Source organism: Dipodomys ordii, unplaced genomic scaffold (assembly GCF_000151885.1).
Source record: "Dipodomys ordii isolate 6190 unplaced genomic scaffold, Dord_2.0 Scaffold52, whole genome shotgun sequence".
NCBI lineage: Eukaryota > Metazoa > Chordata > Mammalia > Rodentia > Heteromyidae > Dipodomys > Dipodomys ordii.
In genome coordinates this window covers 1,563,092-1,580,341 of record NW_012267268.1, presented here as the reverse complement: position 1 = coordinate 1,580,341, position 17,250 = coordinate 1,563,092, and the positions used below count along the sequence as shown (strand labels likewise).

Below are 17,250 nucleotides of genomic sequence, written 5' to 3'. Positions count from 1 at the left end.
AAGGTAGCAGGCTCTGATTTACTAGAATCTTCTGAGTGATCATGCCCAGTGTCACATACATGCTAGTTGTTTAACTTGCTACCCTGTTCACATATTGTCTTGTGTAAGCCAATTTTACAGTGACATAGTATTCAGTTAAATAAAACCCATCAAGAACAACCCATCAAATACAAGGAGAATTCCTGGTCAACCTACAATATACCCATATGAAAGAGATGGCAGAGATACTTTGCTAATCATATATATAATATATGCAACATCATAGCAACATCAGACCCATTAAGTTATGACTGGCTCAACAATCTCATTTCTGCATCTATGTTTACATCTTTACTATTCTAATCACAGTTGTTTTTGCCACTTTGTTTCTTCCTTTCAGAATATTTTTAAGACAGTGGTTCAAAAAATATTCTCATGGATTGAAATGTACAATCCTTAAGTACAGAGGTGATAAAGTCTTATCAGTGTATTTATACTGTATCAAAATGTAGGTTCAGTGGTAGAGTGCTTGCAGTATGCATGAAGCCGTTGTTTCGATTCCTTAGTACCACATAAACAGAAAAAGCCAGAAGTGGCCCTGTGGATCAAGTGGTAGGAAGCTCAGGGACAGTGCCCAGGCCCTGAGTTCAAGTTCTAGAACTGGCAAAAACAAAAACAAACAACAACAAAAACACCAGGATCATCATCTCCTCAGAAAAGTTCCCCCAGGCTCTTCCTTTCCCAGAGATTACCAAAAGCCGAACACTGCTCTGATCTTTTCAATTAGTTTGGATATGGAAACTTGGAAAATCATAATCATACATAGGACCACATTACATACATGGGTGGAGGCACTTTTCACATCAGCTATTTTTAAAGATTCTTTCAAACTATTGAATGTCTGAGGGTTCTACTCTATTCCATTTTTAAATTGCTGAGCAGGATTTTATTGTAAAGAAGCATATACCTTATTTTTCATCCACCTAATAATGGACAGTTGGAGAGTTTCCAAATTTTAGTTATCATGAGTAAAACTTCCTAATTATGTCAAAATATTCTGGTAGACATATATTTTAATATTTGGGAAAATACCTAGAAATGGAATAATAAAGCATGTTTACATTCATATTGATTTATCTATTAATATCACAAAAATTTACCATCATGTGTATATGTATGTATAATTTTATTTGAAACTGAAAATTAACTTTTAAGGTAATTGCATCATTTTATTCTCCCACTTACAGAGAATTTTAGTTTTATACCATTTCATCAAAAGATAAAGGCAGTCTTTTATTGTTTAAATTTTGCCATCTCATGATTGATATAGGACATTGTTTCATGATTATTTCAAACGACATTTCCTTCATGTTTGATTATGCTGAATAATTTTTCATATTTTTATGAGTACTTTCTATTTAAGTTTACCTTTACATATTTTGATATTTTTAGTTTTTTTATTGATATGTACCATTTCCTTATGTTTTGTTTGTGTGGCATGAGCAACTGGTACTTAGCTCCTATTGCTCTTTTATATTTGTTTATTTTTGTATTTTTTAAAATATTTTCATTATGTCCAAATAGTTATAAAAAAGAGTTTCCTTTCATTAAGGGAGTATATGAAAATAGTGTCATGCCTTTCTACATTTTCACCCACCCTTCTCAGCCCAGCCCTTGCCTTCCTTATCCTAATTTTAGGTTATGTATTCAATGTTTTGCCATTTAACAAAGTGGTTTGTGTTAGTATAATGAATCATATACAACTTCAACACCGTTACCCCTATGTCGCCCACTCCTTCCCTTACAGTTCTCAATTCTGTGGTATCTGTAATTAATTCTTGCCTGCATTTTCCCCGCTTTTGCTTCATTCTTCTACTTCTCTCTCCTTGGCCCCACCCTAATAGTTTTACAAGTCCCCATTTCCTGCTACTTATTTTGTTTGGATTTGACATAGTCTTTTAAAATATACACTATTTGTCTTCTCCACAGAGTCTGTTACACTTCAGTTACTTCATTTGTAACCCTTTGCTTACTACTCAGTGTTTATTTGTAGGTCTACAGACACCTTTTAGCTACCACAAATGAGGGAAACCAGTTTTTCCAAGTCATTCCATTTCCTTATGGATACAATATCTTTTTCTCTGATGGATGAGAAAAATTCATCTATCGATCGAGCAATAGATTGATAGATAGATAGATAGATAGATAGATAGATAGATAGATAGATAGATAGATAGATAGATATGTCAACTGAGGGGCATCTGGGCTGATTCCATATCTTGGCTATGGTAAATAGTGCTGCAACGAACATGGTTTTGCTGCTCACTTTAGTGTGGCCCTGTTTATGCTCTATTGGATAAATGTCCAGAAGTGGAATTTCTGGGTCACGTGGAAGTTCTATGTTTAGTCTTTTGAGGAACCTCCATACTGCTTTCCAGAGTGTTTCAAGTTTACATTCCCACCAACAGTGCAACTGAGTGCCCTTTTGACCATATAGTAGCCAGCAGTTGTTATTGTTAGTTTTCTTGTTAATAGCCATTCTAACTCTGGTGAGGTAGAATCTCAACTTTGTTTTGATTTACCTTTTTTTTTTTTATGGCCAGAGAGATGTTGAACATTTCTATGTGTAAAGTATTGGTCATTCTTACTTCATTTAATAAGTCTCTAAGTCATTAGTCCATTTATTAATTGGGTTGTTGTTTCTTTGAGGGTTAATTTGGGGGAGTTTAATTTTTTGAGGTCTAAGTATATTTTCATATTAAACCCTTGTCTAATGTATAGCTAGAAAAAAAATTTCTCCCGTCCTCTGGACTTTTTATTTAGCTTATTAGCTATGTCCTTTGCCAAGCAGAAACTTCTCAGTTTGATGCATTAACATTTACCCAATCTTTCTTTGATTTGTTATAATTCTGGATCTTAGAAAGTTTGTATCTGTGCTTAGGAGTCCTAATGTTTCTCCTACTCTACCTAATATTTTCATATTTTCTAGCTTTGCATTGAAATTGCTGATCCCATTTGACTTGATTCTGGTACAGGGTGATATAGCTTCAATTTTCTGCACCTGTATACTCAATTTTGCCAGCACCATTTGCTGAAGGGCTGTGCTTCTTCCAACCTATGCTTTTGGCTCTCTTATCAAATATTAGATGGCTATAGGACTGTGGGTTCATATAGAGTCTTCTGTTTCATTGGTGCTCAAGCTTATTCTTGTGCCAGCAACAAGCTGCTTTTATTTCTATGGCTTTGTGATAGAATTTGAAATTTTGTATTGCATTCCTCCAACCTTGTTCTCTCTGCTAAGCATTGTTTTCACTATTTGTGGTCTTTTGTTTTCCATATGAACTTTTGGATTACTTTCCCTACTTCATTGAAGAATGTTATTGGAATTTGTTAAGCATTGCATTGAATGTGTGGTTTTTTACATCAACATCCATAATTTATTAATGCTTTCACTATACAATTTTTATTGTCATAGAATTCTCAAGTATTTTTCTCTTTTATTAAATTTGTGCTTTATAATTTGCTTAGTTTGAGTTGAATTTGCCTTTTCTGACTTTTTAAATGGGAATTTTTCTTATTCATTTTACACATTTTTCTCTTTTATTCTCTTTTTGTTTTTACTTGTTAGTTGACAAAAATAATTATTCATATGTACAGGGTAAAATGTATTATAGTGAATCATATGTGAAGTGATTGAATCAATTAATTAGCATATTTGTTACTTGATCAACTTATCTTTGGAGTACGAACATTTATTCTGCTAGTCCTTCCTTTTTTTTCTATGAATTCCAATTTTTAAATTGCAATTATCAGTAAAACTGTATCATTGTGTGCTTGACTTATTCCCATTAGAATAATGTCCTGCAGGTTGACCTAAGTTGTTGCAATGGCAAATTCTTCTTCTGTCTTTCAAGGCTGGGTAGTATACTATCATGTACATAGAGGTACATTCCACTTATTTTTTTTTCAAATTGCAAATAATATTTATCTATGTCATCACAGATGGGCAATAAAAATGTAAATTACATTTTAAGTACCACTCACTGGATCAGTATAGGTAGGCATGCAGTTTCATTATGTTTCAGTTCAAAATAATTTTTAGTTTCTCTTGTGATTAGGTTTTAAAATTCACACCTTATTTGTGTGGCAAATTGAATTCACCTTCAAGGACATTTGGAATATGTATTTTTGTTTTTTTGTCTTTTTGGTTTTTTTGGTCTGTCATGGGGCTTGAACTCTGGCCTAGGCACTGTCCCTCAGTTCTTAAGCTCAAGGCAATGCTTTACCATTTGACCCACACACCACTTCCGGTTTTCTGGTGGTTTATTGGAAATAAGATTTTCATGGACTTTCCTGCCCGAGCAGGCTTTGAACTGTGATCCTCAGATCTCAGCCTCCTGAGTAGCTAGGATTACAGGCATGAGCCATCAATACCCACTAGAATGTTTCTAAGTAGTTAAATTTCTTTGGGTCTTGCTGTGTATTCCAAGCTGCCCTTAGACTTGTTATCCTCCTGTGTTAGTTTCCCAAGTAATGTATACATGTGTAGCATCATCCTCAGAAGGAGTGATAGATTAGAAAATCTAAATAATGGGTGATTTACTACATATATCAAACCTAATCCTCTTACAAATAATACAGTAATACTAGAATTAATTTTATGTTGAAACTTGTGAATAGTTCTTTATATATGTAAACATCGTTCTTATGGCTTTCTTAGATAAAATGTTTTCTAATTATAATTTTGTTATTTATACCAACCAAATATTCTCACCTATACCAATCTTCTTCACTAATTATTTAGATAAGCAAAATATAATCGTATATCTGTTTAGCTTTGCCAACATTTGCTAATGCATTTTGCTTAGGTATTTTAAACTTTCTTCTTGGGTGCAATTATTTGGAATTGCTGAATTTTCCCAAACAATCAGCAATGTATCATTAAATTACTGTTTCAATCGCTAGTCTAGTCCTATCATTTGAGTTTGCTTAACTAAAATACACAAATGTAGTTCTTTCTAGAAAAACTTAGAACAAAGCTGCTTGCCCAGTGGCTCATGCCTATAATCCTAGCTACTCAGGAGTCTGAGATCTGAGCATCATAGCTGCTATGGCTCAAAATTCAGAGTACTGGCTTTGAAAAAAATAGATCAGGGATAGTACCAAGGCCTGAGTTCAAGCCCCAGGACTGGCGTGCACATCGGCACACATACACACACACAGAGTAGCAAAAAAATCTCAGAACACTCTAATTATTTTCTATTAAGTCATTTTAAAAAGTCATTCAATTGCATTGTGAATAATATGTTTTGATGAAAGTTGGGTAATGATTCACATTATTGATATGCCCTTTTATTAATGTGGTTTTCTATAGGTATGCTTTCAAATATTTCTCTTAAAGTTTGAGCAATAATTTCAGTAGGGAATATTTAGACTTTTTTTTTTTTTACAATTACATGGACAAGATAATGAGTACATTTCTTACCAAGCATTATTGCCTCCTTTGTTTCCCATCCCTTCCCATCTCCCCCCCACCCGCGCCGGTTCCCCCCCCCCCGCCCTGCTAAGTTGTAAAGTTCATTTTTCAACATAACGTCCTGTACATCTTATTGTTGCAATGGGGCCACCTGTATCCCTATTTAAACAATTTGTTTTTTCCCTTCCCCTCCACAAAGTATAGTATTTCACTGCTTAGGATTTACCAACCTTTGGAAATGTGACCTAGTCTTTTCCTTGTTAAGAAACTTTAAGTTATTTTAAGTATTTTTATTTATTTCACTATTTGGGCTGTACTGAGGATTTAAATCAGGGCCTTACATTTGTAAGGCACATGCTCTACCAAGGCCATTTTTCTGTTGGTTCTTTTTGAGAGAGTTTTGCTTTATGCCCAGGCTGGCATAACAGGTGTGTGCCACTGCACCCAACCTCAGGAATCCCAGAAAATTGAAGTTCTGGCCAGCCTCTAATTGTGGTCCTCCAACTTCTGCCTCCCAAATAGCTAGTGTTACAGGTAAGAGACAATGTACCTGGAGTTAAGTGATTATTCTTAATTTTTTCCTGCCCAAGTGATCTAAATCCTGATATCTGAACATATTATTTCACAATAATATACCATTTGATAGTATTCTAAATGTTATTCAGGCTTTATTAATTATTCACATATTTTTCTTTGCACTTTAGTCTTGATTATTTCTATTGTCCTTACTGTAATAAGGTCTGATATGTAAAATCTATCTGGTCAAATTTTCATTTCAAACACTATTTTCCAGGTCAAAAAATTACATGTTTTCTGTTTTTGTTTATGAAGATTTTTATATGATTATTTATTAGGAAAATTATTCAATTTGTTCATTTCTTTCTGATAGCTTTTCCAAAGTTATTGTTACTTCAGTTCCTACCTACTAGTCCCGAGAAAGCCATATGCAATATTTATACTTCTCTGCATCTATAGAACACTTTGATCATTTCAATGGTATTATAAATTCCAAATCTGATAATAATCTTTTTAATTTTAATTTAAAATTATACTTTGAGCCAGTTGCTAGAGCCTCATGCCTGTAATCCTAGCTAGTCAGGAGGCTGAGATCTGAGAATCAAGGTTCAAAGCCAGCTCAGGCAGGAAAGTCTGTTAGACTCGTTTCTCCAATTAACCACCAGAAAACTAGAAGTAGAGCTGTGGCTCAATGTGGTAGAGTACTAGCACAGGCCCTGATTTCAAGCATCATAACAAACAAAGGAAAAAAGAAAAGGAAAGGAAAAAAGCTACACTGTTAAAAAATGTAGATCAAGAACAATTTTTAATTAACTAAAGAACAGAAAGATTATTATGAGACATCTGTACTACAGAAAAATGTCTTTGAACAAGACAGAAACAAATTCCTATAATTTCAAGTTAATTTATGTCAAAATACAGAGAAAAATCCCCTCTTTGAAAAGAAAATAATGGGACACAATTACTCTTTATATAAGTAGGAATTCATGTATTATTTCAAAGCTTTCTGCTCACTTTTTATTATTGATTTCATTTACTCCCACTTTTTAGGAAATATCCAAAATATTTATGCAAACTATTTCCTGATTTCCCTCTGCAAAGAATGATAAAGCACTTCATTTTTTGTCACAGAAGAAAAGCAAGTCATACTCACTTTACTACAAGCACCAGTGGTGGTCTCACACACAGTGAGGATGGAGATGTTCTGAGGTCGGTTTAACCATCTTACTACAGTCTTGGTATTGCTTATCCATTTAACCATGGTGATATAGTATTCTCTAGTTAGGAGACAAAAATTAACATTTATATTTAGAGCCTAAAAAAATCTGTGTAGAACCAAAATTAAATACTTGGTATTTCACATAAAAGAATAACTGAAAATTATAAGGATGCTACATTATTTATCTGTAATTATGTGCACACATCTGTTCTTTTTAAATACTTGCATGTATAATGCAACTGAGTATATTTGATATATACATATATGTATAAACATATGTATAGATACACATATGCATATGAAAACAAATACACAGGAAAGTAAGAATAAATTCAAGAATGAATGAATTCTTAGAAAAGCAATTCTCAGAAAGTTGAAATTAGCAGATGCTAGCTAGATTTCTATGAGAAATGTTCATTGGTTGGTATATGTGCAAAACAAATATATATTTTCAAGTCATTTGATATTATTTCATTAAAAGTACAATTAATAAATTAAAAGACAAAGGTTAATCTTGACTTAATAATTATGCCTCATTTGTGATCTTCATATTATCATATTTTATACACAAAGGCTTTCACTACACATGTCTGAATGAATAGTTTATTTTGGTGTTTGTCAGCTATGAATCAAAAGCCAGTACTAGCCTTTTATTTGTGATATTTGTTGTGTTTGTACAGCATTGTTAAGGATTTTATTTATTTGAAGCAATTTAAAAACCAAGAAGAAATTAAACTAAAAGTGTGATTGGCTATTAAAACATTTAGTACACTAGGAATGCTAATTAATGGGACTTATAATGTCTTAATGTGGTTGGAGTGAACAAATTTATGTTTTTTCCTTTATGAAATGTATGTTCTCCATTTGGAAACTGACATATCACAAACTTCTTGTAGACATGCATACAACAGTGCAGTCATCAGAAATGATTTCATTTATGGTGAAAACAAAAAGGAACAACTTTTCTACAACATTACACAGATTATAGAATATATAAATTGCTTTAGAAATGTGTCATCCATAGTACTGTATGAAAGCTAATCAGCCCAGTTTTAATCACCTTCGTCCAGCCCCCCCCCAAAAAAAACCTACAGAAGAAAGTCTGTATCACAAAACACCTTTGTTTAGATACATCTGGTCTAAGTATGTAGCTACACAAATTAACTTAGATATTAAATTATTAAACTGAAAATATTATCTTGTATTCAGATACTTCCATTGATAATGAAATTATTGGTGGGGTTTGGATATGTATTCTTTGTAAAATTAAGCAAAACTTAATCTGATATGGGGCACACTAGTTTGTATCTTATTTATACCCAAATATCACTTTGTACTTGGTAATCAAATTCTCAATGAGAGAGTTCTTCAAATTGCATTATAATGTCTTACAAAAGACAATTTCCAAGCTCTGAAAATGTTATATTCCTGTTGAAAACACCTAAAATGAATGTTTAAGCAGAGATCGGCATACAGGCAAAGTGCAAAGACACATTACTAAATAGTCACTTCCTGTTTTCTTACTTTCTCTGCCATGGGATACTAGGCTCACATTTCTGACGATTCACATGGACATATGCTGTCTGTTGGTAAGTATTCAGGCTTTCCCTTAATGGAGAAGTAGGTCTAACAGTGCCCTCACCCAGAATTCCACACTCCTTTCCTACCTGCTGCAGATGTGGCTCTCCTGGAAATCCATCTCATGAACACATTAGATTTGGTGTTCCATGACCAGTGGCCAGTAGAAGTGTCCCTTTCTTATAATTGGCTTTCCTGCTTGTTCCTAGTCTCCATGGCTCTGGAATACCCAGGAAGTCCACGAGGATCTGGTCCTCTTGAGCCATAGAGACAGAGACAAGCAGGTTAGAGGGTTACACTCAAGTCAAGATTTTCTGGGTGGTCTGGCACAGGAGATCTAATTGTCCACAAGGTTTGTACAATGGAGGTTGCGGCCTCACCTGCAGACTGGTAAGTTAGCAGTCACATCTGTGTTTTCATAAATGATTGTCTAATCACTGCTTTGTGTCCACACAGAATCTTTGGAGACATACATTTAACTCAAAGATTTCTGCCTAGATGTGTATTTTAATGCTTTACTCATAAGAAATGTCCCCCAACTTCTGACAATAACTATGCATTACTTGTAAGACGTGCTATCTAGGAGACTTCCATGAACACAGATGAATCCCTCGATTAAATACTGGAAGATATAAACATTACTTGGAAGAATGAACAATGTAGGCTAGATATATTCCAGTCAATACCTTAGGAAGAAAAAGCATGATGGTGTTGAGCCCTAAGTGAGAAAAACAATATGGTATTGCCACATCACAAATGCAGATGGAGAACAGTGGTTCCTAAAAGCAGGGTAATTTGATTCCAAATGAGTGAAATGATGATAAATACACAGGAGAATACAAAGACAAATCATTACTTTTACTCCTATGACTGAACATGAGTGAACACAAAGGACAAGGCATCATTTTTTCCAAATTAATGTGATATTTTCCTAATTTAAGGAAAAAACTGTGTGAGTTATTATCACAAAATTCTTTCAGTATAATTTAACTATATGTTTTGAAATCCCCACCTAGATTTTCTAATAAAGATTATGAGAGTTTCCAGCACCCTAAAATCATAGCATAACAATTTGCCTCTCAGGATGAGATGACTCATCTGATTCCCAGTGTTGCTGGTTCTGGGGACATTCAAGAAGTGTCATTACCTTAAGTCCTATAGTACACATTCTTTTCAGAATAACACAGACTATGATTTGAATAAAGAAGAACTTCATGGTAATGACTTTGAACTGCTGCAGAAGAAAGACTGTATTAGCAGTCTAAGAATTTATCAGGAATACCTAAATAAAAAGAAATACACAAGACAAAGGGTTGACTGAAGGTAAAAATTAGGAAAAGGAATTATGTCTTTTTGCAGGTTTCTGTAAACTTTTAATTTCCTTTGTAAACTATATAAATGAATTAAAATCTGTTTAGTTGATAGGTTGAAAGCTTCTCACTACAGTGTAAAAAATTAGTCAAAGGTAAGGTCAAACAAATCTTCTAGGTTGAAGACTTTATTATATAATTCTAACTTATACAGTTTTATATTAATAACTCACTCATTAAAATAATCCATCAAACAGAATAAAATAAATAACCTAATTTTTTTGACCTAAGATTTTTGACTTCAAATAATTTTTGTTTGTTAGGGTAGACACAAGAAATGCTGTTTGAAAGGCAGCTCAATCACAAAATGGTATTTTCCTATATTTATAATATTTTCTTATATTATTTTATTAATTGTCTTTCTCCAAAGTCATGTCTATTCTTATCTTTACAGTAATTTTATTAGAAAAGTGAGAGATGGTCATATTTGAGCTTTATGTGTGGCAGAAAATGTAAGAATCACAAAGAAAAAAGATTTTAAGTATATTAAGTACTACAACATGGCTCACATATTAATTAGCATTGTGCAGATAAGTACACAAACATAGTACTTACTTAGACAACATACAAAATCATGTGAAATATTATATAATACATTAATCATTTGTTTTTCTGTTACTGTTAAATAATATTACAAATGACATGAGTAGAATAGCATAGCTACTCAAAAGGCAAAACAAAAAACGAGCATTCAATGGAATTACTAGGACATGGGGAAAATATATCATGAATAAATCAGTTGTATATATTTATATTTTGTATATAGGAATCAAAATAAAGGTCAAGAATCACTACCTCCTGTTAAAAAGACACATGAATACTAAAACCATGCTATAGAGACCAAAAAAAAAAAATGGAAAACACTTAGAAATGATTTATTGAAGACTAAAGATGTAGGCCTTGGGAGAAGAAAACTGTCTTTTCCAAAGTGACATGGTGAAAGGTGGTAGACATGAAACCCAACCACTCCTAGTCAGGTGTTCCTTTTTGTTGCTTCTGAGTATGGAGCAACTCAACAAGGAAGAGTAATGGGTTCCACAAAATGCCAGTTTTCACAACTGCTTCACTTCTGCAAAAGTCATTCATGGCTGGTCATCTAAGCTCAGAAATACACTTTTCTGCTCAACTCAGCGAACTCTACTGTAAGCCTCACTATGTAATGCAGATGAAATCCTCAGTAACTTGATGCCCAGACCTTCCTTCATGGAGGATTTTGCTACCAACTTCTTAAGTTGTATGATCACTATTATTCTTTCTGGGTTTTATTTTTCACTTCAATTGAAATAGTCTATATTAGGTAGTTAAAGGATTTTGTAGTGTAAACATTCTATGCATTTTATGCTTTCTCCATGGAAAAGTCTCCATATAACTTGGGCTATACTGTAATTACCACTAACTAGGATAAAAGTTTCCTAAATGAATCACCATTCAAGTACACCTACTAGATTCAGTTACCCTGTATTAGAGACTTCATCAAAGCAAACTTTGAACAAAGTCTCATATCATTAAATATAATGTGAAGGCATCTTCCTGAATCAACTTCCTACCATCCCCAAAACTATGATAAATTTCCACAAAGGAAATTTGAGACACGCTAGGAATTCAAATGGCACATGAAAATTATTTTGATTATTTGTAATGGAAAGATGATTTGGCTAAAATTAAATTCATGCACTTGACACTTTTTTTTCCTTCCCTGTGAAAACATTTTAAATATGGAAGCTTCTGATGTAAGGTAATTTGAAACAAAACCTCATTAAATTTCTCTGCCTAGAGAAAAATGCTAAAGAATCCTTGGCCAGCTGTTGGAAGAAAGTTGGAAAAACTGTACAAATTACATGGAGTTTATGGTGTTTTAAACATCAATGTGTTTTTTTTTGTTTACACGTACAAACTATTTTCTAGGAAAAAAACATTGCTTCTTATTTCCTTGAGATGTCTCCAACAAAAGACTCAATTCATCCTACCAGTTTCTTCAGCCATTTTGTGGTGCCACTAATCACCTTGAAATGAAATGCTTGTTGGGGAGAGCCAGATATGCAGAATGATTTCATTCCTCACTAATGGGACAACCTCAGCTTTATTTTCAAGTGGAATTGTTGAGCTGATCGCATCTCTCTAAATTGCAACAAAATGATCATTGGTTTGAAAATATCTATTTCCCCGTAAAAGTGAAATGGAAATCGCATACCTTGATTTAAAGCTGTCGGGTGGCATGAGTTCCAAAGTATGAGTTGGTCCGTAGAGGTTTACAACATATAATTTTATTGTTGGGTTCACTTGACCTGCCTTTGAGAAAATGAAAGTTGTAATGCAAGTATATTAAGCATTAGACTATATTGAATTTTTAAAAAGGCATATTTGACTCATTTACTTTTCTGTGTCATAGGGGGAAAGTTTGATTTCTCTGAAGTAGAAATGATTTGAAATTCAACAACTTGATTGCTTTCAATTGTTTTTTGTAGATTGCTGCTTCTTAAGCATTTTAGTCAGACAATTAAAGGTGATAGAAAATCATGATTGCTTTATTCATTAAGCAGTTACTGTTTCTTTTCTCTAGAATCGCAGCAAAAGGGCTGGCTGAGCAGACTGACTAGTAGATCAAGGCACTACTCTCATTATAGCACTTGAAATTCAGTGAGAGGGAAGGAAGGAAAGAAAAAGGGAGGAAAAAGAGGAAGTAGAAGAAGGAGGAAAAGAGGAAGGGAAAGGAGGGAAGAAGGGAAGGAAAGAAAGAAGGAGAGAAAGTAGGAGGGAAGGAAGGAGGGAGAAAACTCCTTCCAACATGTAAAATTATAGAAATTCTACTCACATATAATGTGTATCATATGCTTAATATTCTATAAAGGCTAATAATGTATTCCAATGCATAATCTGCCTGGCTTTCCTTCTAAATTTACTGATTTTAAATGTGGTGACTCATTTGTTTAAATGATCCTTGAAAGATGGGCAAAGTTTCCTCCCTGAGTATATGGCATAAATTTAGATCACAGTGGTAAGGACAGTTCCGTAGAACAAAAATTTATTAAATAAATAAGAACTAGCAAGGCAGCTTGAATGAATGAATGTCTTCAACAGTGGATTAGGTATCAAATCAGTTGATTTGGTTCAATGTGTTTCTTTCTAAGCAATAAGACTTTAAGCAAGAACTGGATGAAATACAAAGAGAAAAAGGAAATTAAAAATGAGGTGAATTAAAAATATAGAGGATGACCAATTCAATGATTTGAAAACAAATATAGATTCATATTCAAGAAAGTGGGCATTGATGCATCCAGAGTTAAGTCAGGACCAGAAATAACAACATATTCCACTCAGACTCTACAGTTTCTTTTTGTGGTTCGAGGTGGTGGCTTTTGCAGACAATCCCAACAATCTGGGAAGCAGAGGCAGAAGGGTCAAAGTTTGATGAAAGACTAGGCAAAATTAGCCTGAGTCTTATCTGTAAAACAAAAGGACTAGAATGCTTAGATCAAGTGGTATAAATCTTATATGGTAAAGGCCCCGATTTGAATCTCTTCTATCACAGAGATTATTTGGTTAAGCAATCAAAGGCAATTAAGTAGGAGTGCTTCATACTCAGGTTAGAATTTGAGAGCCTAAGAGAGGGGTCAGGAGTCTGACTACAGATTCAGTGTTTATAAAGAGAGAATTATTCATATAGTAAAGGGCTTCCTGTGAGATAAGTTCTGACCCTGTTCACACTGAACACTCATGCATCAAATTTTATAAAACTTCACATTGCTTCAAACCCTCATATGCCTGGGCTCAATTGTCTTCTCTGTCTATCTATCCTGCTCATCTACCTCAGCAGTCTGCAGAGCTTGTCTTTAAGGGCCTTTAATGTAGTCTGACAGCCCTGACACTAATGAAAAAGAAACACATTTTAAGATCTAGTTTAATCTGTGAGTCAGAGAAATATCACCCAAATTTTGACTCTTATTTACTTCAGATGAATCATGGGTCAAATGCTTAAGATTTTTCAAGTATTATTTACTTGATTATCAAAAATGAGAAAAACACTTTTGTAAAAATACTTCACAAGTCAGGCATTCAGGGTCAAAATTTTCTGTTCTCTGGAATAAAAATATATCAGTTCTACTTAGTGAACAGACTAAAAGATGGTTACATAAAGAGTCTAAAATAGTAGATAGCATTAGTTTAAAATGATAGTTGTTAATTTCTAATCAGTGAAAAATCATTCTTATATTTATACTATTTAATAATCAAATTGAATTTGATCATACTATGGATTCTTACCAATGATGAATACTTTGACATATTGTCAAAAACAGATTATTGTCATATTTTTGTCAGTTTTGTCAATAGTACTACAAGTTTCCTGGAAGCTTACTGTATCTCAAAACAGCTTCTCCATGCATACAAATTAAAAGTTGTACACATGAGGCCAGATTTTAGACAAAATGTGAACAACTCAACAGAAATTTAGCATTTCAAAAATCTCAATTATATTTTTATTTTTTCATGGGATTTTGAAATTAATCACATCCAGCCTTTTAGTATTTGAATCATTTGAAGAGTTTGCAAATTAGAAGAGTTAATCTATTTGCTTTTAACAGTGACATTTGCCACAAAGACTGTGAATCTGCAGAATACTTTCCTCTATGATTCTGAAATACAAGCCTTAATAATAATTAACCTTATTTTACTGGCAACTAAATTGTCATCAAACGAGATAATGTTTTAATTAAGAAGATTAACCTGAGGTTACTGAGATAGAACTGTGCAATTCTTTTGTGCTGAATTGCTAATGATGGGGTATTTTATGAGTTCTGAATCATGCTGAATTAAGTAAAATACAAATATATTTGTTTGGTGGAAGTATTTCATTAGTAAATTCAGCCATATTGAGTATTTGCTGAACTAATTTTAATCTAGTGTAATGAAAAGCACAATTAAGTATGAACTCTATATGTTATTTCAATTTCTAGAGAACCACTGTTTGAAAGTTTATTGCACAGGAGTGAGTTGAAGTAGTTTGCTTATGTTGGGGGAAAAACAAGTATATTTTTAATGAGTAGAAGATACTAAGCCTATAAATTAAAATATGATCATTAAAATGTTTTGGCATTTGTTCTGAGAACAAGGACCAAAGTAAGCCCTAATTTCTTTGGGTCCTATTTATTGTCTGCTGTACTGGACCAGGAATTCTACATATCAGCCACCTGAGGACAGGTATGCTTGGTCATTTGTCTTGCTCTAACCAGCCTCTATACTCATTTCTGTGTACTATTTTTAGTATTCTTAGCCTGTAGTCATTACGCTCAGGACCTTCATCATGTTATATTCATAGATTCCAGGTGTGAGACTGCTTCCCATATATAACTAAGTCATTAGGTATAAATGGAACAAACAGGTCCACAAATAGTTGTTAAGGTGACAAGAAGATGTTTTGACTTCAGCTGCATCTTCTGAAATCCGAGTTGACCTCTGGTAGCTTTACTGACAGGAATGCAATCAATAAATTTGAGTTATTTTTCTCTTCTCAAAATAGCTTTGACTTTTATAAAACTCAACCTTTTGCAATCTTAGTTTTCCCATTTATAAAATGCAGGTGATTGTGATCATGTCCAAATAAGAAAAAAGTGGAAAAAAAATCTCTCAGAAAACATAAAATCGGGTTAATATTTGTGAACTATACAATTTCTGTATGTCACTATACATTATTAAATGGTTAATTACATAAAATTATGAAATAATAAACTGTCCTGTTTTGTGTTGCCTTCTGACTTCCTGCTGATATATTTGAACTTTCTCAGATGTTTCTATTTGACTGAAGTTACAAAGCCTACAAATGTGAAGTTCAAACACTGTGGGCTATCTCTAAGAGAGGAAGCAACTTGAAGCTGGAGCTAATGTATATAGCTTTCTATGGGAATCAGAGAGCCATTACTCATCTTTGAAAATCAATTATCAAGTGTTGCCTCTTTCACAGGTCTGATTTTATCCCCTTTGTGTGGGCCTGAACAGTTGTACATGATTTCAATTCCTAGTATTTGTTCAATGCACTGAAGAGTTTATAGTATGTCCCTAGTTCTCTAATTTTCTCCTTTAATTGCCAGGAAGATTTTCATCATTATTAAGGTATGCGAGAAATAATATGTTTGAGAATACTTCAGTTCATTTTTCTTAGACAAAAAAGGTTTAGCTGTGCTACAGAGGTACAAACCTCAACAAAATACGCTACTAAGGGGCTGGGAAGGTGGCTCAGTGGTAGATCGCTTGCCTTAAATGCATGAGGCCCTGGCTTCGATTCCTCAGCACCACATAAGCAAAAAGTAAAAAAGCCGGAAGTGGCACTGTGGCTCAAGGGGCAGTGCTAGCCTTGAGCTGAAGAGCTGAGGGACAGTGCTCAGGCCCAGAATTCAGGCCCCACGACCGGACCCCCTATCCAAAAAAAAAAAAAAAAAAAAAATACACCATGAAATTTACAACTGGAAAAGTCGTAAGACCTTTTGTGAAATACAATAACATTTTCTTAATGAAGAGGAAACTGGATTATTTGGTTGCCAGGCTAGACTGCCATCTTCTTCCAAAGAACTCTGAGTATGTGTTTATCTTAATCTTCGTACAGAGAAACCCTTAAAACATGACTTCCAAGTTTCCTCTCAATCTTGTACTTAATATGATAACCTAAAAAGGTAGTAGAACATGAAATGAAAGGAAATAGGAGTGCAGAAGCTCTCCTGCTTCTTCAAGTCTAATGACTTTTTGTCTTCATTTTTGATAACTGGAGTCTGGTGAGTGGGAGAGGGAGGAGGAAATTGTAATTGACCTCACCTCCATGTGACCTGCTGTGCTTTCACCCCACACTGAGATCAACTATGATTGTGGGGATTTCCAAGTTCTGTGCCCAGCTGATATAAGACAAGGCACAGACTCAGAAGGAGAAAACCTATTGTACTAAGGAAAACCAAAGTGCAACTCTCTAAAGGGATGGCTTACAACCAGCTTCTGAATGAAACCAGCAGCCTTTTTTTTAATTAATTAAGAGCTACTAAATTATGCCAAGAAAAATTTCTGAGGTTTTCTATATGACATCTTTAAATGATTAATGTACAGGGTGTCTCACCATGAGCCATTTGAGCCAT

At 33.8% G+C, this 17,250-nt stretch overlaps 1 protein-coding gene across 3 annotated transcripts in view; it reads right to left on the bottom strand.

The window, feature by feature from the left end:
* The window catches only part of Dpp10 (dipeptidyl-peptidase 10 (non-functional)), a 1,450,850-nt gene that overhangs the window by 81,984 nt on the left and 1,351,616 nt on the right, over positions 1 to 17,250 (bottom strand). For all 3 annotated transcript variants that reach the window (XM_013020704.1, XM_013020703.1, XM_013020705.1), the window contains exons 10-11: positions 12,330 to 12,427; positions 7,125 to 7,248 (exon numbers count right to left, since the gene is read on the bottom strand). In XM_013020704.1, the coding sequence (XP_012876158.1) occupies positions 7,125 to 7,248; positions 12,330 to 12,427 (222 nt within the window). The remainder of the gene's footprint in view (positions 1 to 7,124; positions 7,249 to 12,329; positions 12,428 to 17,250) is intronic.